Here is a 27113-nt window from a genome sequence, read left to right on the forward strand (position 1 = left end):
CCGTATAAAATTGACCTAACTTCTAAAGCAGGGTTATGAGTAGCCTTCTGCTTGTCATGCATTGTAACAAAGTGTTGTTTTATTTTTTTGGGAGGAGTGAATGAGATAAAACCCTAACAAGACATGGACAGGCTTTTGTTTTGGGGGGACACCTAAGTTCTCTCTGCATAAATTTCACACAGCACAATACTTCCATCATTTTGAGGCATTAACCAACTAGTTGTGGATTTCCGCCTAAAATCCTGCCTCACACACTACAAAAACATTATTACAGAGAATCCATTACTTCTAAAAGGCCAAGTGTGCATTCTTCAGGTCTTGCTGATGAAATGGCCTGCTGTCATTATACCTTCATCCATTTTTAGTGGTTTCATGTGTTGATGAATTCACACAGAAACAAATAGCGGCATGAGGTCATTGTAGATTGTTTTCTCATCAACTGTCATCCACGTATACAGACTCTGCTTCTGATAAAACCATTTTCATGTTCACTAGAGTTACCTAAATGTGGAAAAAGAAATATTGTCTTTGCTTAATGACAGACACTCAGCAACACTTTATAAAAGTATTCAACCTCCAATGTAGGTAATTTTTCAGTTTTTTTTTTTGTAAACTGGTTTATAATAAGATCAGATAGACAACTTAAATTAACATATATCACAGATAAATACAATTTCATGCATTGGGTTGAATAATTTTGAACATGCCTGCATATTAGGACAGTCACCTTTCAAAAATGGATAATACACTGTATGAGAGAGTGCTAACATTACCGGTGGAATTGGGTACTTGGTTGGGTAGGGTGCTTCTTCTCTCCCAAAATCTGACAGAGTTCCACATTTTGCATCACCATCAACCCAAAGGCCTTCGTAGATCAGACCTTTGTCAGCATAGTAGAACTTTCCATGACCATTTTTCTTGCCATTCCTCCAAGATCCTTCATACCAGTTTCCATTGGCTGAAACAAACATTTTAGACTTGCGTAATCTACCGTGATCAATAATATTAAAAAAACTTCAACTTACCAAATTGAATCACCCCCGTTCCGTGCTCCTTATCCCAAAGCCACTCCCCCTCATAGAGATCACCACACTTATACGTGAGTCTCCCCCAACCACTGCGGTTGTCCTCACTCCACTCTCCCTCATAAGTTGCATGCACATCAAAGCAGGAACCGTGTCCCTAAAAAGTTACATTTTTGGTCAGAAACCTTTGCAAGTAATGGCCGCTATCTAAAAAATTGTTGTTTCATTCAGCAAGTAATGCATAATTGGAATGTTGTGTATAAAAATACATACATGTTTCATCCCATTTTTCCATTCTCCGCAGTATTGTGTCATATACTTCTTTGTGTCTTGTCGAAGAATGCTGAAGATACCATAGCCGTCATGTTTGCCAAATTTCCATTCGCCATTGTAAATAGCACCTGATGTCTTCCACTCTTGGGTTCCCCAACCTTACACAAGCATGAAAAAGTGTATAAAGCAGCCATTTTTCCCCCTACATATTTCCCAATAATAACAAAACAAATAACTCACCATGTTTCTTATTGTCCAACCATTCACCAGTGTAGTTATCTCCATTGACTGAAAATATAGTTCCACGAAGCCCTGTTTTCTTTGCTTTATTATCTATAACTGTTGAGCGGGGAAGATTCATTCGAGTGTTTTTAAGGAATGGCATCCCTGGAGTCACCTATTTAAGACGTGAATAGCAATTTAAAGCATCCTGAACATTGCTCTTGGCATATGGACGATTCTATTAGTCTAATTGCATCACTTTTCTGAAATGAATCAGTCTATATTGGCAAATTGGGTTCTCCCGTTGCGTGGTGATGGAGATGATCATATCACTAAAACGTCACATTTAATGTTTTTTGCAAATTGAAATTGCAAATACCTGAGAGGAATGAATCTAGCAACACGTGTCTGGAAGATGGAGCTAATGACCTTCATTCAAAGGAGATCAGGGCACTGTGGGAAACATACAAGTGAATAAATTAGTAATACAATTGTACAGTATGATTCCAGCAGCATCCAGCTTTGGACTGGGGAGTTCAAACGGACAAACAAAATCACCTGTCAAAATATACAGAGATGCCCCGAAAGTGAGAAAAGATGCTTGGTGTTTGCTTGGGGAACAACCATTTTAATTACTTTCGTAATGAAGGTTTCCTAAAAAAAAAAAAAATTATAGTAGGCACTGTGGCAGTAAGTTGATGACAATACAAAGCCTTCAAGTGTGTGAAGGCAGATGATGTGAGGATATGACAAGGTAAATGACATCATTCAAGCTATTCTGAAAAGTACTCAATGGCAGAGTGGTGACCTCTCACTTATCAGGATGGTCACTACTCTCCTGTGTTGAGTTTGCACCTTCGAAAACATGAGTCTTCTTGGGTTGGAGACCATCTGAATGCGAGTCCTGAATGGCTTCTTGCACACTCAATATTGTGCAGTAATTTCCAAGGTGGCCTTCCCTGCTGACCAAAACACAAACAGAAGCATTGGCCCCGTTGAAACGTAAAGAGTAATATTTGTTCCATAATTGCATTTACTCACATCAATTTTAATTTTGGGGCATTTCAAATGTGACATTGCTTACACCATATGACATACTGGATGCATGTCATAGAATATGACATAATAGAGGAAAAATAGTATCTAACATCTTAGAATTACTGTACACCCTTGGTCAAAGTTTTGAAATTGTTTTTCCTTCCATTTAACAGTGAAGTTACAATGACTGGATATTACATTTATGCAGTGGCGGTCCGTGCATTTTCTCGTAGCACCTTCAACGTATCAATCCAACCCTCAAAAACTATTTTATGGCTATAAAACCTCTACTGCAGCTACAGCTGCGACACATAAAACAATAATCAATAAATCAATGCACAAAAATGGGGTAAAATCCACTTCCTAGCAGCATTTCATGATTAAATACAAATACTGGAGCTTTTCAGACATTACAACCGGGCCGGGGGGTGATTTTCCCGGGAAAAGACAGTAATGAACGTCAATGGCGTACGGGCAAACATTGCCCGAAAATGGGGTAAAATCCAGCCAAAAACAGCATTTATTGATTAAATACAAATACTGGAGCTTTTTAGACAACAGAACCGGTCCCGGAGTATCATTTCCATGGTAAAAAGACAGCGATGAACTTCGATACGTCCATACGTGAAACGGCAAAAAAAAAAAATGCACTGCCACTGTTTAAATGTCTAGAAGTAAAAAACAAACACTAAAGTGCATGTCATCACAATGTTCATAATGTGCAATACTGTATTTTAAAGGATTAAAGCCCAACCAAAAAATATTTACAGCTCCCCCCACTAACTAATGCACGTTATGATGAAAACAATGTGTTTTTTTTAAAGTATGAATGCCCAATCAACACGTATTTACAGCCCCGCCCCCGCCCCACCCACTGACTAATGCATGTTATTATGAAAACAATGTATTTTTTTAAGTATTAAAGCCCAACCAAAAAGCATTTACAGCCCCCCCCACACACTGACTAACGCACGTTATTATGAAAACAATTTACATTTTTGTGTGTCTATTTTTAATGGGCGTGACCGAGGTCACAGTTCAAATTGCCGACGTCAAACCAAAAATGGCCGACTAGCCAGGAGGCAGCACGGACGTGCACTGCAGAGCAGCTCAAAAGTGACGATTTGCCGAAGAAAGCCTGACAAACTTCTCCCAGGACGATGCAGCACACTTGGTACGTTGTCATTTGGGGATTTCGAAGCCCCAGTTCTCGTCGTAAGAGTGATAAGAGCATGGTTCGTTGACGTGATGTCGCCCCATGTGTGTGCAGACAGCAAAATGTTTGCAAACAAATTGGCTACATTGCGTTACCGATCGATCGCTCTTTGTTTAAAAAGAAATCATTCCATTTTGTGTTTCAGTCCCTCAACGAGCACAGACTGCTGGGAAACATCAAGAATGTGGCCAAAACGACCAGAAAGGGGCATCTTGTCGACGCCATAACAAAGTGAGTCATTTTTAAATATACTAGTTCCGATTTTCTCTATCCGTGTAATATTTAAACGTCAGCGTTCAGTATTCAAGGCTTTGCGCAATCGGCTCGTTTTTCATCATGATACATTCAACTTTTGAATGAAAACACTAACTAGCTTGGTGTTTTTTTTAATAGCAAAAACCTGTGGATAAGTCACCCACACAAATGCCATTAGTGGACGTGTAAGGAATAAACAGTAATCCCTCGATTATCGCGGTTAATGTAGACCAGACATGGCTGTGATAAATGAAAAACTGTAAAGTAGGGTCATCCCTATTGAATTTAATTAAAAAAAAAATACTATAGTGGCAAGTGTAGGAGTAGCTTCTGCTTGAGTTTCACATCTTTCTGAACTTACAAATCATAATCAAACATAGGCATTGTCATCATACCCAGAAAACTACGTATGACGAAATTGGTAATTGGTACAAAAAAAATGTAGTGGAACTGTGCACTCAAATAGATTATATACTTTTACCCCGTTAACTTTCTTAAAGACCTCAGGGCTTGGACCGTTTCATTTTTAGTTTTAAATGTGGTTTTGACAAAACTTAAGTGACAGTTATTCAACAATAGTGCAGGTGTCATTTTTGACTCCTTTAAACATTTTTTTCCTCTGTGTAAGAGAAAAAAAGGAAGCGTTTTGGATATTTTTTTAAGAATTAATGGATTTGAAATAATTGACTGAAAAACTCAAGGCAGAAGTAGGATTTATTTTCATGTAATTTGTACCTTGTGGGCCCCTGTCCAGTGTGTTTTCTATATTTCCCACCACATCAAGATCCTGATTGTTTGTGGAGGAAAACATGAAAAATAGACTGGATAGGGGCCTTTAAAGACTCGGATTATTTTTTTTAGTCTCTGCAGCAGACAAAAAGAAAACCAGACCATCAGGAGTATGTCTAATATTGCCTACCCTTTTGATGTTTTGTAGAAAAAAAAGCTAAATGTAGGAGGGTTTTTTTAAGTTAAATTAGGCCCTAGTCTGTATTTCTTTTTTATGTAACTTGACCCCTTTTTGTTTTCCAGAGTTCCACCAAGGGGGGGGGGGGGACAAGGTTTCCTGCCCATGTACAGATAGGCTGACGCACCCCCTCATTTCTCGGTGCTGGGTGTTATGTGAGAACCTATCTCCAAACTTTTTCAAAATAAAAGGTGAGACCTTGTGAATGGTTTTTTACTTAACTTTATGTATTAACCCTTTTTTTGTTTTCCAGAATTCTACAAGGGGGACAAGGTTTCCTGCCTATGTAAATAGGCAGGAAACCTTGTCCCCCTTGTAGAATTCTGGAAAACAAAAAAAGGGGGTCAATACAAAGTTAAGTAAAAAACTATTCGCAAGGTCTCACCTTTTATTTTGAAAAAGTTTGGAGATAGGTTCTCGCGTAACACCCAGCACCGAGAAATGAGGGGTGTGTCAGCCTATCTCGTAACTTTTTCAAAATAAAAGGTGAGACCTTGCGAATGGTTTTTTACTTAACTTTGTGTATTGACCCCTTTTTTTTTGTTTTCCAGAATTCCACAAGGGGGACAAGGTTTCCTGCCTATGTACAGATAATCTGAGGCACCCCCCATTTCTCGGTGCTGGTGGTTACGCGAGAACCTATCTCCAAAGTTTTTCAAAATAAAAGGTAAGACCTTGCGAATGGTTTTTTACTTAACTTTGTGTATTGACCCCTTTTTTTTTGTTTTCCAGAATTCCACAAGGGGGACAAGGTTTCCTGCCTATGTACAGATAGTCTGAGGCACCCCCCATTTCTGGGTGCTGGTGGTTACGCGAGAACCTATCTCCAAAGTTTTTCAAAATAAAAGGTAAGACCTTGCGAATGGTTTTTTACTTAACTTTGTGTATTGACCCCTTTTTTTTCTTCCAGAATTTCACCTGGTGCCAAGGGGAGTGTCTTCGTCCATTTGAAAATGGATGAAGGCAACCCTGATTTTTCAAAATGCTGGATGGCCTGCGCGAACCTCAGTGGAGTCCTTCAAAATAAAAGCTCTTGCAAAGTATATGGCTGTTATGTCAGCATTTATCTCTAAACTTTCAAAATAAAAGTTTTTAAATGTATGCATGTGTTTGTCTTTATCTAACAAAAAATACAAGTAACAATCCAAGTTAAAAAATTTATTTACAGGTAAACATTTCAATTCTAACATACTTAGTTGTCATTACATTGAAGTGTTGATTGGTGTAGCCAGTCTTTTCTCTGGTTTGTCCACCTGTAAACATAAGACAAGACATTTTAGTTAAAGGTTCACAAAACAATTTTACACTTACAATTAAAATTAGAAAACAGAAGAAAAAAATAAAATTGGGGGAATAAACACTTAGAAAATAAAATTAGGGGAAAAAAAATTGGGTATATACACTTAGAAAATAAATGGGAAACCACTTGGGGGGAAAAAAAACCCAGGGTATAGACACTTGGCATTACATATAAGTGTTGATTGGTGTAGCCAGTCTTTTCTCTAGTTTGTCCACCTGTAGACAAGACATTTTAGTTAAAGGTTCACAAAATAATTTTACACTTAAAAGAAAAAAATAAAACTGGGTAATAAATACTTAGAAAATTAAATTTGAAAAAAAAAGCAAGTGGAATAAACAGAAAATAAAAATGGGGGAAATACTTAGAAAATAAAATTAGAATTTTTTTTAAAATGGGGGAGTACTTAGAAATTAAAATTAGGAAAAGGGGGTATATACACTTGGAAGATAGAATTTGAAAAGCAAACCGGGAATAAACCCTTGGAAAAAAAAAAGGGAAAATATTTAGGAAAAAAATTGGGGGTTTATACACTTGGAAAATAAGATGGGGGAATAAACACTTAAAAAATAAAATTAAGGAATATACACAAAATAAAATTAGAAAAAAACAGGGAATAAACACTTAGAATTCCTGCTCTAACATTAACTGAGATCCTTCTTACCTTAAAGATTTAGTCAAGAGCTGTGGAAATGAATGACCAGTGAAACATCACCATGATGATTTAGGCTTTTATTTATTTTGGATTTTCAGAAGTACAGAGACACCATATGATTAAAGTGGGCAACTTGCGAGGAAGATCTCTCAGGCCTGTTGCATGCAAAAAAATAGCAAAAGTTAGAATATATAGAATGGAGATTCAACTTTTTTTTTGGTTGTAGTTTTACCTGGCCCAGTCTCTTCTATAACCTTAATAGTGATCTAGGCATTCTAGAAGAGCTGCATCTTGGTGCTAAACGGGGAAAATTTGCACACAAAAAAGCATAAGTTAGCATATATAAAACCTGGAGATTCAACAGATTGGCGTAGTTGTTTTTTTGGGGGGAGGGAAGTAGTTTTATCTTGATGCTAAACAGGGAAAACTTGATTTAACCAAGGTATTTGGGGGTTGCCAAACAATTACGGGATAGAGAAATCTTACAAGAAATTTAATAAACGATCAAGATAAAGAATGAAAATTAGTTAGCGAGTGCCAAGTGCTTTTTTTCTTTTTCCAGACAAGGCAATTAAATAATACAGACTGATGTTAACAGCTAGGACAAGGGTGTCAAAATCGGGTTGGTTCGCGGGTCGCAATAATGTCAACTCGATTTCACGTGGGCCGGAGCATTTTTGAAATAATATTGATTTTTTTTTCTATTTATATTGGATTAATAAAACGATCAATGGCCCTAAATATTCTGTTTTTATAGATCTAAAAAATGTTTGTTTGAGCTTTTTTTCTCTTCATGAGGGAAAATATCTTCTAACAATTTGTTTTTCATTTCAAAAGGAAACAAAATATTTGTGGGAATATGTTCAATATGAGTGGAAAACAGAATTTTTAAAATATATTTGTTTTTAGATTTTACTAAATGCTTTTTGAACTAAAAACACAAAAAGGAAAAAAATGGATTAAAAAATTACAATTATTGATTTAAAAAGGGGAAAATGAGGAAATATAATATACATGTATAATCTTCATTTGAATTTGATCCTAACAGAAAGTCAGCACTCATGATTTACTTTCTCGGGCCGCACAAAATGACGCGGCGGGCCAGATTCGGCCCCCGGGCCGCCGCTTTGACACCAGTGAGTTAGGTGAAAGTTGGCTTAATAGTTTTGTTTTCGGCGATTTAATATGCAGACTGACGTCAACAGCTATGAGAAAGTTGGCTTAACAGTTTTGTATAAGTGTTTTTTTTTTGTAAAAACAACAACTACAAATCGGCAACGGGTGTTTAGCACTCAGAATGAAAACTATCATTACATACGGGCCTCTGGATGTCATTCTAGAGTGACCATTTACCCAGCAAACTGTCGGTTGATGACTCGGCGTTGATTGATTAAATTTAAAGTCTTGCCACACGACTCAATAATGGAGAGAAAACGGACAACATACTTTTTAAGTCGAATCGTGACGCTAACGCTAATGTTAACTAGTAACATACGGCACACAGCCGGTGAGGAAAAGAAGCGCAAATTTAAATTGTCGACGGTGTGGTAAACTAGGAGATTTGTTGGCGTTTTGGGCTCAATTGATTGCTGAAAAATCTCCCGATAGCGTGATAAAAACGCATTTAGGCCAGTCTATTCCTTACCTCGTTGGATCGTCGACCGTCAGCGTGTGAAAGGCGTCCCAAAAGGGATGGTTACTGCGCATGCGCTTAATTAACTCGTCTGCGTCTACAATAGGCGTAAACTCACTCTACCACAAGCCAATCATAGGTGAAAAGCAATGACCAATTCTGATTTTCTGATTGGTTAAAGCAACAGTCTTATCGACGCTAGTTTAATGCAGCAGAGACTGCAGAACTGATTGTGAAGATCTTGAGGCAGATTTCTGACCCTGGCAACAAATAATGGCTAAAATGTGATTGGTTAAATGATTCAATATGAAAACACACACCTGGAAGCAGTGCAACCAGTGGGAAAAGCAATGAAAGGAAGCTAACAGACAATTTGGAATTATTTAATAAGTATTCATGGAAAAAATATAATTAACATCAGTCTGTGATTCAGATATTTCTTAGGCCCGCAGAGAAGGCCTTGAAGGCCCTGACAACACACCACTGCATTTATGTTATGTTATCAAACATAAATTAGATCAATTTTCCCTCTATTGTGTCATATGATATACAGCTAATAATCAGAAAAAAATCTGAACTATGTACTATAGCTAACTTGCACATCATTATCATTTATACATTATATTCTGCTGTGAGACAACTTTTAACTGAGAGCATTTTAGTGAACACGTTTCCCTTTGTCTTGGCGTGTCACTCAAATCTTGACAGAACATGCAATATTGTTTCCTAAATTATGATTTAATCTGACATATAGGGCAACGTTCCAAACTGAGGTAAAACTGATGTTTATTTACTACATTAGTATTTCAATTGGAAAAAGGGCTTTTTGTCAATAGGAGTGCTTTTAACCAGTTCATGACCTAAAATAAAACAACATAAAAAGGAATTATAGCCCAGTGGATAACAGAAAATCTACTCACTTGTCATCAAAACGGTGAACCTTGATGATCCTCTATTTGTGTTTGCACTTTAAAGAATGTTCTCTATAAATGTAATACATAAAATTCATTCTCTTTTCCTGTGGGTGTCAAACGGTCAGTCACTTTCATTCATTCAAGCTTTCATCTTGACCCTGGCCTTGACACTTGCCACTCTTTTTTCCTTGTTCACAGATGCAGCGTTTCCTGTGTCGTCCAACTGGAAGGACCTGCTGTTACATCTACTCGTGGTCCCCAATTGGCCCATCTTTGGGGACCTTGATCCAGCAATCAGTTTGGTCTCAGTGCACCCAGTCTCCCTTTCCTCTCTCATCCGGCCTTAGGGCCAGAAGTGGGGGGTTTGTGCCTCCCAAATTTGGGCCATGCTCAATAATCATGGTCTGGGATTGGTTCCAACTCAAAAGGGTATGTGTAGGGGCTGCCCTGACCCCCGTGGTGAACTGGTTGGATTGGTTTAGAAAGCAAAATTCTCTCACATACATTAAGTCAACACCACTCTTATGGAAACCTGACAGTCAACACATCAGGTTTCCATAATTAATGGTTCCAAGCACTAGAAATGGCTTTACACACTCTAACCAACAACTACCTTTTTGGTGCACCATGTAGATTGCTACAAACTCGTGTAGAAATTCCAGTTTGAAAAAATACTTAAGAAAAGGGCCTTTTGATAGCCAAAGTATTTACATCGGCAATAATAAGTTTTGAGACCTGTCACCATACCATTGGATGAGAAACAATCTCCTCTGTGCTCATGTGGTCTTCTCATCATTGTTGTTTCCATCTGCAATTCCAATAAATGTCACAATATAAACATTTCATCCATTTTCAATTGTTTAATTATCATATCACTAGTTACCAGGTAGTCACAATTAACACTTATTTGCAAACCCCCCAAAAAATCAATTAAACAAAGAAAAAAAAAAGTGACACAAACAAGGAGGTTCTGCCAATGACACGAAGTAGTACGTCTATTGAACACATCCTATTGTTCTGTCAGCATGCTCTGCAGGTTTACAACAGTTACTTAGGAGCTATTAGGTTTACACTTGTACATCTGCTGAGTGCATGGCAAAGCACTAACTGGGGTAAGATGACAGTCTTACACAAGCTAAACCTATACACGGCTATCGTTAGTCTTCTTGGCCATTAACCAATTTTAAATTAGAACCATACAGTAATCTAATAATGTAATTTTAAAAAAAAACATGTCGATGCTGTGTGATAGGGATGGGCATGTTGTTAAATGTCATTGATAGATGACAGGTAGAGATGTTAAGTGAATACTGGGATGCTTTTCTCAAACCGAGAATTCATCCATCAATAATTCCATGCCAGAGTCAGCATTGTAAAGAATGATAGATCATGCCCACCTCTATTACTACTACTACACATGTTTAAATTGTTTTGAGGATATTTTCAACCATTTAAACCGCAAGAGCACACCTGCTGTAAGGGTACAGAAACAATGATAAATACAAAAAAATGTTCAATATGTCTAAAACATTCTTTCACTTCAAGGGCCCCTTTCAAATGAAAAAGGCTAACATTTTATAAGTTTTTTTTTTTTTTTTGGCCAGATAAATTGCTAAATGTTATGGTAAAGAATCCTCCTCAATTCAATACGAATGTATGATGACAAAAAGAAAAGAGACTGCCTGCTAAACCCTGCTGTTTTGGTGTTTTTTATACTGAGAGAGCATCAGCAATAAAATACCTATATACATCTGTGCAGTCTCATCAAATAGCATGAAGCCAACAATAAAAACATCCATCCAAAGAAACAACAACAACAAAAAATGCTCTGGGCTACAAGTTCTAGCTTGTAGAACCAAAAACTGCCGCATTGAGAAAAACTGACATTTGACTTAACCAAATTGATTGAAGCCTTTAGAATGACGGTGATGTTCTCATCTGCCTGAATTTGTTCAGTATTATTCTTTGTTCTTTGTCTGTCATCAAGAAAATACCTTTTATCATTAAAGTTATGGTCTATTGTTTTGGGAGAGGAAAAAAGTCCACTTTGATCGAATAGATCCAGGTTTAAAGATGCAATAAATTTAGGAGTGTTTAGCGCTGTGTTGATTAGCCTCAGGACATACTTTAAACTAGAGTGTATCAGTGATGTATTAAATTCCCTTATAAAATTATAAAACTTTTTTCTGGGGTGGGCATTACCACTAAGGTCAGAAATACCATTGGCTGTGACCAAGCTTCATACTGTCAATGCTCGTGGCAATTCCAAAAAGGAACTTTTAGTATGATTTAAGCCTTTGTTTTTTCTGGCAAAGACGAAAATGTGATAAGAAATTGAACATACAATCTGTTAAATGCATTATATGTAAGAACACACCTTGGTACTTACATTATTTACAGTGGTTAAATTGTATGACAATTAAGGTTATTCAAATGTTAATTAAGCAAGGCTAATACGATAGAGAACATTTTCCTATAAACTTTGCATGGAATTATAACTTAATTCTGAACAATTGGAGCTGAATTGTGTTTAACCTTGCACTGTTGAGATGTTGGAATGACATTGTAAAGATAAATTTTTCATTAATGTGAATAAACCTGCCACATTTTAGATAATATTCTCTGTCCCGGATAGAACATGAAAGGTGACTGAATCTGGTTAGAATGCTATTCTTCAAACTAAACAGAGTGTTTGCTAAATTTTGAGTTGAGCAAAAGTAGCTACTAAATCAATAAAAAAAACAAGAATTCAAAATTAAAAGCTAACAGCAATTCCATAAAAGACTTGGGGCAACGTTTTTGTTCCATAAGCACTTCTTTGCCTGTTGTTGTTCAATATAATCATGGCAGAACAAAAGAAAAAACCACAACGATCAAAAACATTTTAGCTTTCTTGTCACTGACTTTCATCTAGCATTTTGTCCACTACCACCGATTTTTGACAAAACATTCTCCTTACGCAACTGAACGGCAGAAAGAGGCACATAACTTGTCGCAGCCCCCTTCCCAATTTCCATATCCAGCTAAAATGCCTCAAACTACTGTTACCTTCAAATCTATCCCGAGACCACACCCACATCTCGCCATGGACCCACATTTCTTTCCTCACTTACCTCACACATCGAAATTGAGCCTTTTCCTTCATTTTGTGTCTTAGTGCTAAATGCTGCAGGTATCACAATAAACTTCAAACAAAAAAACAAATAAATCAGTTAGAATTAAAATGACGAGAGGTAATCAAAGCAATTAGAAAGGACCCCTTCAAAAGCTACAGTTTTAGGTTTGTCACTCAAAATACTATCACAGAGTTAAACAGTTAAAATGTATTTGGTGTGTATGTCAGCCTGTTTATGTTTTAAAGATGGATCGATGTGAATAAACTACTGTTTAATTTATGCAGCAAAAAGAGGGTTATTGAGGGAACAAGGAGGATATTACGTGACTGACGGCTGGCTGACAGTTTTGGGAGTTCATTACAGCTAAATAGAGAAGAACGGGGAATCAATGGTGCATGGTTTTACTCAACGGAGGGGTGGGTTAACTAGCTTAGAATGTGTCTGAGATCCCTTTATGGGGCTGCTGGTATACCCCTGAACAACCCATGAGAGCAAGAAGGAGGCTTGAGGGGGAGCTGACACATCTTGGACAACATATGGATGAGGGTTGTGGTGCACGCTACTGGAAGAACCACGCGAGTGGAGCGGGTCTGTTGTCATCAGGAGGAACAGGTGACGGTGTCGCCGCCGTGGTCCGTACGAATGCGAGCCTCCTCGCGGAAGTTGAGCTTGTAAAACTCAATCTGCGGCAGAAATGTTGGAAAGAAAGGGAAGAATAAGCACGGGGTGCACAGGAAAGAGGGGAGGCAGTGAGATGAGGAAGGCAGAGGGACAGCAGAATTAGATGCCTGCAAGATAAGAAATCAAAAGATTGGTGTGATCAGCTTTTTGAGACTGCCACCAGGAGAACAGAACAAAGACACAACTGGCAGTTGATGTTAACCTTACTGTAGACAAAAATAACCTAAACTGAAATGGATGGAAGCTCACCAAACAATCAAGCTGAGTCACACCAAGATTTCCAAGCATTTCTTTTTAACTGGGGCCTTCAAAGAGATTGCGCCCTGGGCAGTCGCCCGTGTTGCCCATTGCAAAAACATAGACTCAGACTTACTTGTCTCTGGGATGTGGGAAACCAGGACCTGGGGCTGCTGGAGACCCTCAGGATTACAGGGAGTTGCCTCTTTCAGCCCATTCTCATGGGCAGCAGGACTCCCCACTTTTCCGGATTCTGGTCCAGGGGCAAGGGATGATGCCCCGACACCTTCACCTGTCTCCTGGGACCCCTCAGCCTAGAAACCCACAGCAGGGTGTGTCATTTGAACAGTGATGGGATAACTTGAGTACAGATCTATTTCTCGGTGAGTTGATTACCACCGAACCCAATGAATGATGTTTCTTGCACTATAAGTTTGAAGTACTTTTACGGTCTTGGCTTCATGGTATAAAATCTCCATTGATACATAAACATACATTTACTTTTTCTTTTATAGATATGTTAAATGTATTGCATTCTTTTTAAAACTTGTTTTTTTAATATAAATTTGTTGGAAATTGTAAGTGTACTGTCAAAGGAAATGATCCTAGTAAAAATAGCCAAGGTGCTTTAAATAACTACATAACAAACCACTAAAATAAAACACAAAAGCTGTTGGAAAAAGAGCCAAGATGTCTATTGTTAGCTCTTGGTTTGTTTTTCACTTTGCCTTGATGACACCACAAAGGTGTGCAAGGGTGGAGTGTAAGATCAATACTATGAACATTAGTAAATAGAAACAGACACAGATAGACTGGATTTGGCTAAGGGTTTTTTAGGGAATGTTAGGATTAGCCAGCACAACCACTGCAAAGTTGGATATGCCTTTTGTCATTAACATAAATATCTATATTAGGTTAAGCCCTGTCAAAACCCAACATTCTACTCCAAACTCACCTTGACACTTCCTCCACCAGGTGAATGGCTCACATTGTCCATAGAACCGACTTTGGACTGAGCTTTGTCCTTAAAATTGACTTTGTGTGACTCAATCTTCACGACACCTCCACCTGCAGCACAAAAGGAGAAACACTGTGGATTATTCCAGATTAACGGTGGGTGCATGGCACATTTTTTGAAGCTCTCAACTACCCCATAAATCTGAAGAAAAAACAACCATTTGTAGCTTACCCGGCTTGTGCTTGATGTTGTCCTTGGAGCCGCACTTTGAGGTTATCTTACTCAAATCGACCTTTTTGTTAAGAATCTGTACCTGTCAGATTTTCAAAGAAAACCATAAAAATGAATAAAATCGCAGTCGGAAAAGATAAACGCCAAAATCCAGAGCAGGTAGCAACACAACATTGTTTATCTGTTTGTGATAGTCAACTCAACATACTTTGCACTTTCATGAGTTAGTGACATTCAGGGAGAAGGACGGGGTGACGCAGGAATAAATTGAGGAAGCAAGTGGGAGGGATGCGGACACACTGCCTGCAGATTAATTTTCAGATTATATCACTGATTTATCGAAAGATGCACTTTGTAAAATGGCTTCAAAGATGCTAAAGGTTGACAATATCAGTGCACAGTTTTTTGTGAAAGTCTAGTAAGTATTTCATCCATTTCCCTGCACCTACACACTCTGGCACTGGTCTAGCCTGTACTTACATTCCCTCCACCAGGAACATGCTTCATATTGTCCTTGGAGCCCAAGCGTGCACCGACGTGACTGAAGTCCAACTTTTGGGAGACTATCTGAACCTAAACGAAGCCGGCCGGTATAGCAGGCAGAGATGGACAGTAGTGCAGCAGTGAAGAGGGGGGCCAACCGAGAGGAATAAAGAAGTGAAAACAGAGGAGAAAGATGAGGGAAGAGTGACGAATAGGTAACCGCCGTGTGTATGGTTAGGTAATAGAGGGCAGAAAGGTGCATCAAGGTTAGTTTGAGTAAAACTTATCATACGACCTCTACATCCACTGATCCATACGATATTAATTGGATAATTAGTTCATTTGTTATGATGTCTCAATTTAAAAAAGCTATGTTTGGATATAACCACCATTATAAGGTAATATAAAGCTAGTCAAATATACATCAGCAGTAGATAAAAACTCAATTTGACACACATCTACCAATATTGATACCAGCCCAATGGCATTCACTTACACACAATTTTATCCTAATATAACCTTCAGAAATCAAAAAGTGAAAGTGAAGTGATATTTCAAGGTATTTATATTACAAGGGAAAACCTAATTCACAAATGTCGGTCCAGTATAAAGTGGTAAAAAAAGGTTTAAGCACCCTGTGGATACCCAAACCTTTTTTACCACTGTATTCTTTATTATTTAAAACCTGCAAAATACTTCAAATCATCGAACATAAAAGGAAAAAGAGGGTGTGCAAAGATAAAGAATGCAAAATATTAAAAAACAGGAAAACAAAGTGGTGAGTGAGGGCTCAGGTGGGAGTGGGGGGGAATGGTGGGGAGGATGGAGAGGGAACTCACTTTGACCTGGCTTTTTTCTTTGGAGGCTGGGACCCTGCTTTTAGAGGCAGCTGACACCTGGGAAGACAGGTCCACCCCACGTCAAAGGCACAAAGGACGAGGAGGTGGTGGAGGAGGAGGACTACATCTGATCATCGATCTCATTGGCTCAATCTCAGTATTTTCACAGGGGTTTTTGTGTAATGTATAGTGCTATCATATGCATAAGAAATTAAGACAAAAAAGGTGATGCAAATATATTAGGGCACCACCTAATATAAAGATTTAAGTCAACTTCTCCAAATGACTACATTTCAATTTTTGTTTTAGCTTACTGAAAATTATTTCTTATTTAGATTGTGTTATTTTATTCCTATTCATAGATTACAGTAATTTATTATTATTATTTTTGCTCAATTTTAAACTGTTTAAGTGGTGACAGATCGCCAATGAGCCCTTTCCACAATTATTTGAATTTTAGTTTCTAGAAAATTTCCTGTAGACATGTAGGACTGGATGCCATGATGCTAAGGTTGGAAACCTGGTACTATGGTAGGAAAGGAGCACCTTGGGGTGAACAGGAGATGCAAAATTAATAGGAGTGGACAAAAACATAATTTGGGAGGGTTTGGATATTGCAGGTAATGTACAAGTAATTAATTTTGTGTTAACAGGGTGGTTATTCCATTAACATTATACAGTTTCTAATGGATGTGAAACCAAGCTTTGTTATAGAGAATTATCATATAATCATTCTTTTGGCATCGACACTGATTACTGGACCTACCTTTCCACCCCCTGGTTGATGCTTTATGTTGTCTGTCGAGCCGATCTTTGAGCGGACATTGTGGATATCGGGGGCAGGCGCGGTGCCAGGACGAGACGTGGTCCTTGCGGCGCTGGTTGTTGTGTTAGTTGTTGAAGAGGAGGTGGCCCTGGGAGCACGGGGTACCAAGGGCTTCTTCTCGATCGGTGCACCAGTGGTGCTGGAAGGTGTAGTCGTTTTGGAGGCTGTAATTCGGGTGCGAGAGGCAGTGGTCGTCGTAGTGGTAGAAGTAGAGCTTCTCGTGGTGGTGGTTTTGGGTTTGGTGGAATCAGCTATAATTGAGAAAAGTATGAGGAAATGAATGACATTTTTCCAACATATGATTGAAAAATGTACAACTTATCTGCTGCCATGCTAAAGTCCATTTTTCTAATGTATCGGATGACTTATTTTCCTGATCGAATGTGAGTGTCTATTTCTGAAAATACTCCCATATTCTTTGCCCATGGAACAGAAGGCAGTACAACATTTGCATCACATATAATTTATTCATCCACATCTATTCTGTAACAAGCCAGCTTTTTCCTTAGAGTGCTGAGATATGCAGAGCAGTGTTCCGCTGACAATCTCTCCTGGGTGCCGTGTGCATATCTCCAGCTCCTCCTAAGACGTGTTAAATGAAGGAAATCCTCCCCTTGCTTCCACGTTAAAGTGGTATTTGCCTGACTATAAGAACCATGGCAGATTAAAGAGGCCCCAGGCTGTATCAGCAGGCGCTGTGAACTGCTGTCAACGGCAGCGAGACAGTAATCCCTCGCCTGCAGTGTTGAAGGTTTCTAACTTAGAAACTCTTTCCCCTCTCTCCTTTCTTCGCATTTTCTAAACCTTCCAACATTGTCATGGGTAGACGGTACAAAAGTTGCCGCCACAATCGTGACAGCGCTTCAGCTGCCATAAAGTAAACTCATCATTCTGCAAGACGAGTGAAATCTTAACAAGGGATGAATGACGAAAAAAAGGAAAAATTATGCAAGTGCAAAAGGGCAGAAACTACACTGCCTGTTTGTGCGTGTATTTGCAGTACATTTATTTTTAATTCTGGTTATCCTTGTCAGGGTACCGAGTCCTTGCACTTGTATTTCACTAATTTACAGCAAATCTAGATAATATGGAAGAAACATTTGAGGGGGGAAAAAAGGCAAAAATACCTGTGGAGGTCTTTAGAGTGCTTGGTCTCTTCTCGCCACTTGGTTGAGAGTCTGTCTTCGAGACTTGAAAAAAGCAAAAGAAAGTATAAGATATATGACATGTATGCATGCACTTACAATAAAATCCAAAGCCTGGCTGTTGAGATCAAACCCATTTACAATGGATTTGAAATTGAGAGTGATTTGCAGCCAGATGCCTGCAAACTGCAAACGTACCACAGCAGGCTAGGTCAAATATGTCATATCAGCTTTCTAGAAATAAGCTGTCATATCATATTAAAATGAAAGATCTGTGTGCATGCAAGTCTGCTTACCCAGGGGCTTTCTGGATGTCGTGGTGGTCGCACTGCGAGTTGACAAACTTGTGCGTGTCGATGTTGTCATTTTACTGGTTGCGGTGGTTGTCCCATTTTTGGTCGCAGCAGAAGAACCTGCTTGATTTGAGGTGGCAGCGCTGGCCTTTGGCACGAGGGGACGCTTTTCTATGGGTGCCTGCCAAAACAACATGGACGATATCAGAGAAGAACCGTAGCTTTTCCAGACCAACAATATTATCTAGAGTAACTCAGTCCTACTACAAAAACCCCTCTGACTGAAAATTAGAGCAGCCGTAAATATCACCAAACAGAAACCACTACAAATGAATCACACGACGGCATTTACAAAACCATTGCCTGAATCCTGCCATCACAGCAAAATCTGGGACAAACATGCATTTAACATGGAGATTTAGTCTTTGTTGAAGATTGTGGATTTCATTCAACTCCATATCCTACAGTGATGCCAGGCTCCTCGTACAGCTGAGCCCCCGCCTACTACAAGCGGGCCATAATGAACTCAGTCACCCTGCACCTGTGGGCATTGCGCTGCTAAAAAAAGACTGCCTGTTTATCATCTGCAGTGTCACCACATGATGAATATATGGAGGCCACCGATAGAGGGGTGCAGAGAGCAAGTCCCAGACAGCATCCAACTCTTAGTTTGGAATTGTATTCTGTCTGCGACTTGGATGGCCTTAACTATACTATTTTATTAATGACATCATATGGGGGTCCTTTTTGCATGGAAATTTAAAGAGCCATTTTACACAGCCTTCTTTACTCTCAACTGAACTAATAACTGCATCTCCTTTCCCAAGACATTTAGCAATAAGGGGTTACTACTACCACCACTACCACTAATACTGCTTTTTATAGTCTGGTGTGCCTTACATATGAAACAAGTTTTAAAATAGGACATTCATTGAAGGTGCGCCTTATAGTGCGGAAAATACAGTATATAATTATAGATATAGTTAAATTTCAAGAATAGCTAGAGCTGTAGGTGAAATATCAGTGACCTCAGAATTCTTAATAGCTTACCTTCGTTTTAATATCACGTGTAGTGGTAGAGGATGCAAGGCGGCTAGTAGGAATGGTTGAGGGCCTCTTTGGACCACCAGTGGCTGTTGATGGGGCCTTGGTGGGTGTTTTTTTATCTATAGTGGATATGCTTGAAGAGGCTATAGGGCGCTTAGTAGGTGATGTAGCAGAACTGGTACCAGCAGTGGCTGTGACCTGCCGTGTTTTGGAGAGGGTGCTTGGTTTTGTTGCCCCAGCAAGCTGACAGGTGTGGACAATGGTCATTGGATAAATGAAAAAAAAAAAAGAAAGAAAGAAATGATAAGCGAAAACAATCATATATGACGAAAATTAGAACAAAAGGAAAAGCAGCAATTGAATTACAAAATGGGAAAAAAATATGGTGTACATAAAAGTAAAATATATTATGAATGTGGAAGTTGCAATTGCAACACTGTAATAAATACTGCTGACAGGTACTGTGCAATCCAGTGCCAGTTCGCTCTCTGATGTTCAGAATGTATGTTTAAATGGAAAAGAAAACCAATAGCAAAGGCTTAAACAGCATGCATGAGACACAGATCACTAAAGTAAAATGTCGCAAATTAAGCATGCCATTGGCAAAGTGACCACTGGTTACCTGCTACCTATAAACCGTATAATTACGTTTTGTACAGAATCAAGTTTATGACATGTCCTAGGTGTCATGTGGTTGGAACTCTGGCGTGAGTTAAAGACACGGAAGTTGTTACACCTCCAGTATATCTTACCTTTGTCTTCTTGTCTGTCCCAGCCAATTCTTTGCTTGGTGCAGCAGTGCTCCCATTGGTGGTGATTGGTTTTGCTTTTGTGGCCTTCTCTGTGATATCTGCTTTTACAACTTTGTCCTTCTTATCATCCTTTTTCTCCACTGCCTTTTTGTCACCGACTATTTTCTGCTTATCTTCCTTTTCACCGAGCGACTTTACCGTCTCTGTTGGCTTGTCTGATAATTTAGCTAGTTCATCCTCTTTCTGAGCTTTCTCAGATTGGTGTGTCTGGGCTGAAGCTTTCAAGGCTTCTTCCACATCAGCTGCTTTGTCAGCCTTCTTTTCCGCCTTGTCAGGAGCGGCATCAAGCTTGACAGGTGTCGGCAGCTGCTCGGGGGTCTTTTCCACTTTGGATTCGACGTGTTGCTCTTTGCTGTCCTTCACCTCTGTCTTTTCAGTCTTCTCAGTAATTTTGCTCTCATCATTTGTCTCATGTTTTCCCAAAGCCTCCTTTTTCTTAAATTCGTCCTTCAAGGCCACGTTTTCTGATTTTTCTACCATGTCAAATGTCTCTGTCTTTATCAGTTTGTCTGCAGGTCCATGAGTTTGGATGTCTTTACTCACTTTTTCCATTTTCTGCTGGACTAATTCCACTTTCTCTAGCTCTTTTTCCTTTGGTTTTTCTTCAACCTTCTCTGGTAGCTTCTCTTTCACTTTTTCAGACTCCTCTTTTACTTTCATTTCCTCTTTCTCATTAGGAATATTTTTAGACTCATTATCCGCTGTAACTTTCACTGTGATTTTTTCTGTTTTATGAAGCTCTTTTTCCTCTACAACCTTAACTGCCTCTTTCTCCTTGTGCTGAACATTTTCAGGCTCCTGCCACAGATTGACATCTGTTTGTTTTTCTTTTCCTACATCTTTTTCCACCTTAGCTGCCGTTGCAAATTCAACCTTCACTGACTTTTGCTCAGCTGGATCAATGAGGTCCACTTTAGGCTTGTCTTCCAGCTTCTCCTTTTTTTGGTCTGACTTGGCAGCATTGTCTACAATGACAATAGGAAAAACAATCACTTGAGTTATAATTGACGTCTATAAATCAATTATATATCAAAAGTGCAGAGGTTATGAAAATACCCATCTTATTAATTTTATTTTTCTTGTGCACTATGTTGTAAGCAGGAGAAGTTTGAAAACAGAACAAGCTGTAGCTTTAGGTGAGACAGATTTTTCACAATGCAATTAAACTACCAACTACTAATGTAGGATAAACCTAATGACATTTAAGGAAAAATAGCGTCAATGTGATATAACGCCCCTTGGACTATATTTCCTCCATTTCTACTGTTGAAACTTGTGCAGAATGGAAAATCACTGAGGTAAAATTGCTAAAGTGGAAATACGTCTTTATAGACTTAGGAAAATATTGGAAATAATCTTACACAAGAATTCAACCAATAAACTTCATCTACAATCACATTCTTCAAGGCTGCTGTGCTAATGCTGAAGTATCAAGTTTTCACTACTTGTTCAAATCAGTGGACACACCCCTTCAGGTACATCATAGTCTTCTTGTGCACAAATATATAGTATATAGTCTATGTACAATTTCAAACCAGGCCATTAAAGTTATAGAATTAGCAAAAAACAACAACAATGAAAACTAGCTATTTCAGTTGTACACTGTCAAAAATTTGGACGAGACCTTTGAAAAGTACACAACAATTTAAAGAAAAACAAACTAGACCTCCACCTACCATCCAACATGATGGGTTTCGTCGAGTCCAGGTCAAATGAACTTTTGCCCACTTCAATAGCCATTTGCGTGTCAATTTTAAGCTTAGTATTGGGTTCAATATAGTCCGGCACATTATCGGCAGACAGTTCACCAAAATTCTCTGAGCCAACTAAAAAGGCAGAAGTGAAGTCCATTCCACTGTAACTTTTGGGGCTGGCCGGCACTGGAAGAACTATGTCGCCTTGCTCGTTTTCCAATGTACACTCTTCCAAGGGTTGTACTCGGGACATGGGGAGGGCCGTATTGCAGTCTCTTTGTGATAAGAATGGCGAGAGACACAAACGAGGTTCAGTGGGGGTTTGCCTTAGGTCAATGTGAGTGGTCCCTGCTGCCGAGAGTGTAGGTGGTGTAGTAGGTTGCTGATCTTCTGCAACTGTCAATGAGCGCTGCATGTAATGTTGGGATCGTCGCGACCCACTCAGTGGTGATACAAGGGGGTTATATTCTACCTGTTCACAACCGGGGTATTTATCAGAAAGCTCCAGGCTTGTGGGCACTGACAGGTGAGAACAGTCGGACATTGCACGGCGCATTGCTTTCCTCTGCTTTTGTGCTCTTCCCATGAAACAAGGCTCTAGTTCCTCCTCACCTTCATCAAAGTCTTCCTCTCTGCTACTTTCTTCTGAAGAGCCCGCCGATAATTCCTCCTCGTGGGTGTCTCTGGCTCCAATCTTATCCTCATTGGTTCTCTCCAAGTAGACATCACTGATAACACCGATGGCACAATAGTTAGGAGGCACCTGGGGCATGGCAACCTTTGGACTGGATTCCGCAAAATTGGAATTGTTCCATGATTCAGAGGGAGAGTATCCACCTAGAGTAGATGCCTCATTTGAACTGACTATGAGTGAGTGTGGAGGCAGGTTTGAGGTGGGCACCAGCGTACTCATCTGCCCGGCAGGGGATTGAGGAACTGGTGACATAGCTTCCCGACTGTTGACACCGCATTGCAGGGCTGGCGTACAGGATAAAATGCCAGGAGAAGCAGGGGAGGGGAATGGGGAAAAAGAATGTGGGCTCTCTGGGCTCTCCCCAGCACTGCCTAGTGAAGCGTTACCCAAGGAGGTACTACCGGGTATGGTTCCTACCCCACCTGGTGCTCTCATTTCCATGTCCGTATTGCCCCTTTCTGTCTGCTCAAAGAAGTGCAGCCTTTCTTCGGCACTGTGGCCAGCAGCTGCTAAGGATCCACAACCTACTCCCAAGCCTCTTGGTGCATCTACATCCATGCTCGAATGATGCTGCCAATCCCAACTCTGCGCCGGTCCAGTTGGTGAAAGGGATGCCCCCTTACAGAGCTCACTAAACTCTGTGAAGGGAGAACCAGTCTTCTGATCAGAGAGGGATGACATACTATCTCCCTTTTTTCGCAAGTTCCTCTGGTTTTTCTCCAAACCAATTTCTACTGAGTCTTAGCAGAGTGAAAGACTGATCTTCAATTTAATTTTTTCGTTGCCTTGTAATTCCAGTCCCAATCTATTATCAAGGTACGCTGTTCGCGTAAGGACGACCCTCTGCATTGCAAATACACACTGATGCTGTACTGGATGTGCACCTCTCTCTCTTGCTCTCTCTCTCTCACACAGTGCTTCACACACCACTCACTGCACTTGTCACATGACCAAGTTGTGGATGCCAACTGGTTACTTTCACCACCAAGATCCCGCCCCCTGTGGTGGAGTGAGTAATTCTCCTCCCTTTTTTTATTTTCACTTTCCCTTCACGTTTTTCTGCCTTACACACAAATGCAAAAAAAAAACATGCACACACGTCGCTGCCCTTGAGTTTTCCTTCAGCATTACAGAGCAAGAAGAGCAAAAGAGCTTTTGATGGGCAAGTTTCATTTAAAACCTCATTGTCTTTTCTTCTAATCTTACTTTTGTCCTCGCTTCTCCATCTTAATGTTATATGCTTCTATTTGTTATCATAACAATCTTTTAAATGAGATGTGAGTTCGTGCAAGACAGAGCATGTGTGCAGCCTGTCTAGTCATTACAAGAGGGTAAATCAAGAACAGCGGCACGTCAGGGGGGGATGGAGCGGAAGCCTCTGGTAAAAAGACCTTGTTATCTGTCGCAATAAATCTGGTCAGATTCTGGAGACTAACACTACATTACCCCTAATAGTCCTACCGTCATGGGTAATTACAAACAATTAACTAACCAAATAGAGAGATTTTTGATAAAAACAATATACTGTAACTGTACTATACTACATGAGTCTGAAATACATTACATGTTAAGAATCGAGAGCACGCTAAAAAAAATTCCAACAGAAGACAAATTAGCCCCTAAAGTTGTTAAAAAACTGAAAATTGACTACTGCTCATTAAACCCCCCCACATAAATCTCCTAGAATATAGGAGACAAAATAAATGAAAGGGGAAAAGAACAGCTTCAATAATATCAGGATTTATCAACCCATCAGAATGGAGAAAAATCAAAACCAGACAGATGGGTGACTGAGACCAGACAGGTCCTGAGGTGCAGACATCATAACAACTGGTATACTGGCACTGCATCTATGCATCACATATTCTGGCTGATTTATCCACTTTTGTTTTGATTGTAAAACTCTGCCTTAAAGTTTAATTGTGACAGGACAAACACAGGGGCAACCAAACTTATGGTCACACTCTCTGACTGGTAGATAAAGATGCAGACAAAGATTTCTAGTGGGTATGCAATTAAATATCACACGTCTTTGCCATGACACGTCTCTAAAAGGAATTATTAAAAGGATTATGAAGCACATATCACAACTGGGGAAGTAAACACTAGTATATTACCGCAGGGATATCACAGATATGGACGATGTAGACGGACAGTTTTTAGTGAGGTCTATAAATAGCTCCATCTCATCTTCTACCCAGGCTAGTCACAACACTCCCTTCTTTGCTAAACATCTATTGTTCCCAGAATGAACCCTCTCCCCATTAGTTGCCAAAGCAACAGTCTCCTGTTGCTATGGTGACCGAGTCCCCATCTGTGTGCCTGTTCCATGTCTGGTGGCAATGGTTGTTATATTCTCTGAACATTCCAGAAGATTGGGGGGGGGGGGGGGCTCTGAATTAAGGTGCTAATTGAATTACTTCTATATAATGAGATACTTTGTACTGTGTGATATGACTAACTTTGGGTTTATCCCTTTGGGGGTCGCCACAGTGAAACAGTTGATTTGCATGATAACATAATTTCCCAATTCATAATCTTATAAATGATTATTTAATTTTGTTATTAAATGTCTGGCGCACAAACCATGATTTAGGGCTCAATGGTAGACGTGTTTTGCTAGAGACGTTCTGTTTTTTCAAACAGTATTGAAACAGCTATTCAAACAGGTTTGCTTGGTGAAATTAAGGCTTAAATACAGAAAGTCTGGGGTTGTTTTTGGAACCACTACAACCCCAAACCAAATAATAAGACAAATATTTAATCAATACTTGCCAAGTTACGGCAACATTTATCCCCATCAACAATTGAAAAATAATGTTATATTTGTCATTTAAAAATATATTACTATATATTGAAAAGAATTTAGCTTGGCCATGTTGAACCTTTTTTAACCAGCTTGCATATAATAACAATGTATTCCCCACAAGTGTAGAAGATCAATGATTCCATGTTTCTTTGTTCCTAGAGCAACAGTAGTGATTATATGTCACCCTAACAGCTGCCAGACCTTTCCTCTTTGCCAAAGGAAATTCACGCCTTTTAGAATAAACAATTTGCCGTTGTGTAACACTTCATCTGGAGAAGACTTCATTTTACAGAATATGTACAAATGAAAACGAATCATTTCATAACAGCTGACATGGTTTGACAAATCTGCTTGGTGAGTACAATTTTAGCAGCCGAGGCCGGAAGAACAAATCTTTTCATAAACCCAACAAATGATCAACATGTTTTGCATTTTTGCTTCCTTTGACCGTAGTTCATTTAGTAGATTTTGACTTGCATCTTTATTGATGCTTCCATTAATCTCTTCATTTTCCGCTATGTTGAGCGGCGGATTTTCTGCTTTCGATAGTGTCTGTTTTAATGTTCTTCCTGCAGATGTCTCAAGTGGACTGAATGTTGTTGTTTTTGTTCTCATTTATGTAAGCTTCTCTCTTGAGCTTTGTATAGTGTGCAAGGGAATGTATTGATAGTATGTATGATAGTCTGAATTAATGTAAATTTCAAGACCACACTTGTAAAATGAAGGCTAAAAAAATGAATGAAAAATAAACTGTCCGACCATTATTGTTCTTCTGTTTTACTTTAAAAAATATATATATTTGAATCAAAATTAAAATTAACATAAGGAGCCAGCCATTACTGTGGTAAGAATGGCAACAGGTGGTTGGTTTTATTTGTGGGTGTGTCTGTGTGTCCCTTTTACCATCTAAGGAAATAGAATTAAAATTATCTGCATGCCAGTATATAATGTTAGAAGGAATATTTCAACAAAATCATTTTCATACTGCCACCATCGGGAATCGAGCCCACGCCTGCCTGCACCAAAATCTGGCAAGTGAACCACTTATGCTTCTCGTAACTATGAAAGAAAATAAATGGGGACTCACCTATAGATGTAAGATGTCCAAGTCAGCAGCCACAGCGCATGAAAAAGAAAACACACCGGTAATTGGATATTTGACATTACGTGGTTAAAAAATAAAAAAATATATGCATGTATGAATATTGTATTTCAAGACAGAGTTAAAATCACTCCAATCATGATTCATTTCGAGAAGAAGTGTAAAGAGACAGGCTGCTAGAAAAGTCAAGAAAGTTAATAGACACAGGAGGAAGGACATCCAAGCCTTCAATGGAAACAACACACAAAAATGACTGCGTTAATCAAACACCAGCAGAGAAAAAAGGTTTGGTTTTGGAAATGAAAGCGTATATCGACTGAGGAAATACATTGGCCGACTTGTTAGTAGCATCACACCTGATATCAAAAACATAGTTAATTACAAACAGAGTCGTGCATTACAACGATTTGACACTCTCAGATTAAAGTAATACAATCCATAGCTTCAATGTTATTAGTCACACACAAACACTCAGAAGTCAATGACACAAAAATCCTCTAACATCATTTGAATTTAAGTATCACCATGCAAGGAATAATAAATGTGATTCTAGGAAACATCTAATAACCTATTTTGTATAGAAACACCACTCATCATGCTAAGAACTATGTACGTATATCTTACTCTATAATTACAGTAACTGCTATTTAT

The 27113-nt window shown here is 39.1% G+C and overlaps 2 protein-coding genes and 2 long non-coding RNA genes across 15 annotated transcripts in view; 1 reads left to right on the forward strand and 3 right to left on the reverse strand.

The window, feature by feature from the left end:
• Positions 1-57: 57 nt before the first annotated feature.
• LOC144091428 (MORN repeat-containing protein 3-like) lies at positions 58-2158 on the reverse strand. The gene is made up of 7 exons (XM_077623727.1): positions 2079-2158; positions 1900-1973; positions 1539-1695; positions 1299-1456; positions 1026-1182; positions 774-958; positions 58-501 (listed from the first exon to the last, which is right to left on the reverse strand). The coding sequence occupies exons 3-7, from the start codon at positions 1681-1683 to the stop codon at positions 436-438; spliced, it is 711 nt and encodes a 236-aa protein (XP_077479853.1). The 5' UTR covers positions 1684-1695; positions 1900-1973; positions 2079-2158; the 3' UTR covers positions 58-435.
• Positions 2159-3533: 1375 nt separating this feature from the next.
• LOC144091859 (uncharacterized) lies at positions 3534-6097 on the forward strand. Of its 3 annotated transcripts, XR_013305903.1 has the most exons (6): positions 3542-3732; positions 3920-4005; positions 5062-5187; positions 5548-5663; positions 5729-5844; positions 5907-6097. It is a non-coding gene; the product is annotated as an uncharacterized LOC144091859 (long non-coding RNA). The 3 variants fall into 3 exon arrangements; XR_013305905.1 differs by lacking the exon at positions 5729-5844 and having other exon boundaries at positions 3534-3732; XR_013305904.1 differs by lacking the exon at positions 5062-5187 and having other exon boundaries at positions 3565-3732.
• Positions 6098-6139: 42 nt separating this feature from the next.
• LOC144092062 (uncharacterized) lies at positions 6140-8630 on the reverse strand. 2 transcript variants are annotated; one of them, XR_013305966.1, is made up of 4 exons: positions 8594-8630; positions 7181-7245; positions 6958-7103; positions 6140-6249 (listed from the first exon to the last, which is right to left on the reverse strand). It is a non-coding gene; the product is annotated as an uncharacterized LOC144092062 (long non-coding RNA). The 2 variants fall into 2 exon arrangements; XR_013305965.1 differs by lacking the exon at positions 6140-6249 and adding an exon at positions 6266-6511.
• A 2911-nt stretch (positions 8631-11541) lies between these two features.
• Positions 11542-27113, reverse strand: part of LOC144091928 (uncharacterized) — a 35768-nt gene continuing 20196 nt past the window's right edge. For 3 of the 9 annotated variants that reach the window (XM_077624631.1, XM_077624622.1, XM_077624628.1), the window contains 11 exons: positions 20104-21128; positions 19355-19594; positions 18308-18485; positions 17994-18056; positions 16807-17117; positions 16041-16097; positions 15199-15291; positions 14719-14800; positions 14485-14597; positions 13666-13843; positions 11542-13399 (listed from right to left, as the gene is read on the reverse strand). In XM_077624631.1, coding sequence (XP_077480757.1) covers positions 13392-13399; positions 13666-13843; positions 14485-14597; positions 14719-14800; positions 15199-15291; positions 16041-16097; positions 16807-17117; positions 17994-18056; positions 18308-18485; positions 19355-19594; positions 20104-21128 — 2348 coding nt within the window. In that variant the 3' untranslated portion in view covers positions 11542-13391. Of the gene's footprint in view, positions 13400-13665; positions 13844-14484; positions 14598-14718; positions 14801-15198; positions 15292-16040; positions 16098-16806; positions 17118-17993; positions 18057-18307; positions 18486-19354; positions 19595-20103; positions 21129-21839; positions 23439-27113 lie in introns of those variants that run through there. The other 6 variants (XM_077624630.1, XM_077624623.1, XM_077624629.1 and 3 more) reach the window with 6 other exon arrangements.

Source organism: Stigmatopora argus, chromosome 17, assembly GCF_051989625.1.
Source record: "Stigmatopora argus isolate UIUO_Sarg chromosome 17, RoL_Sarg_1.0, whole genome shotgun sequence".
In the NCBI taxonomy this organism is placed as follows: Eukaryota; Metazoa; Chordata; class Actinopteri; order Syngnathiformes; family Syngnathidae; genus Stigmatopora; species Stigmatopora argus.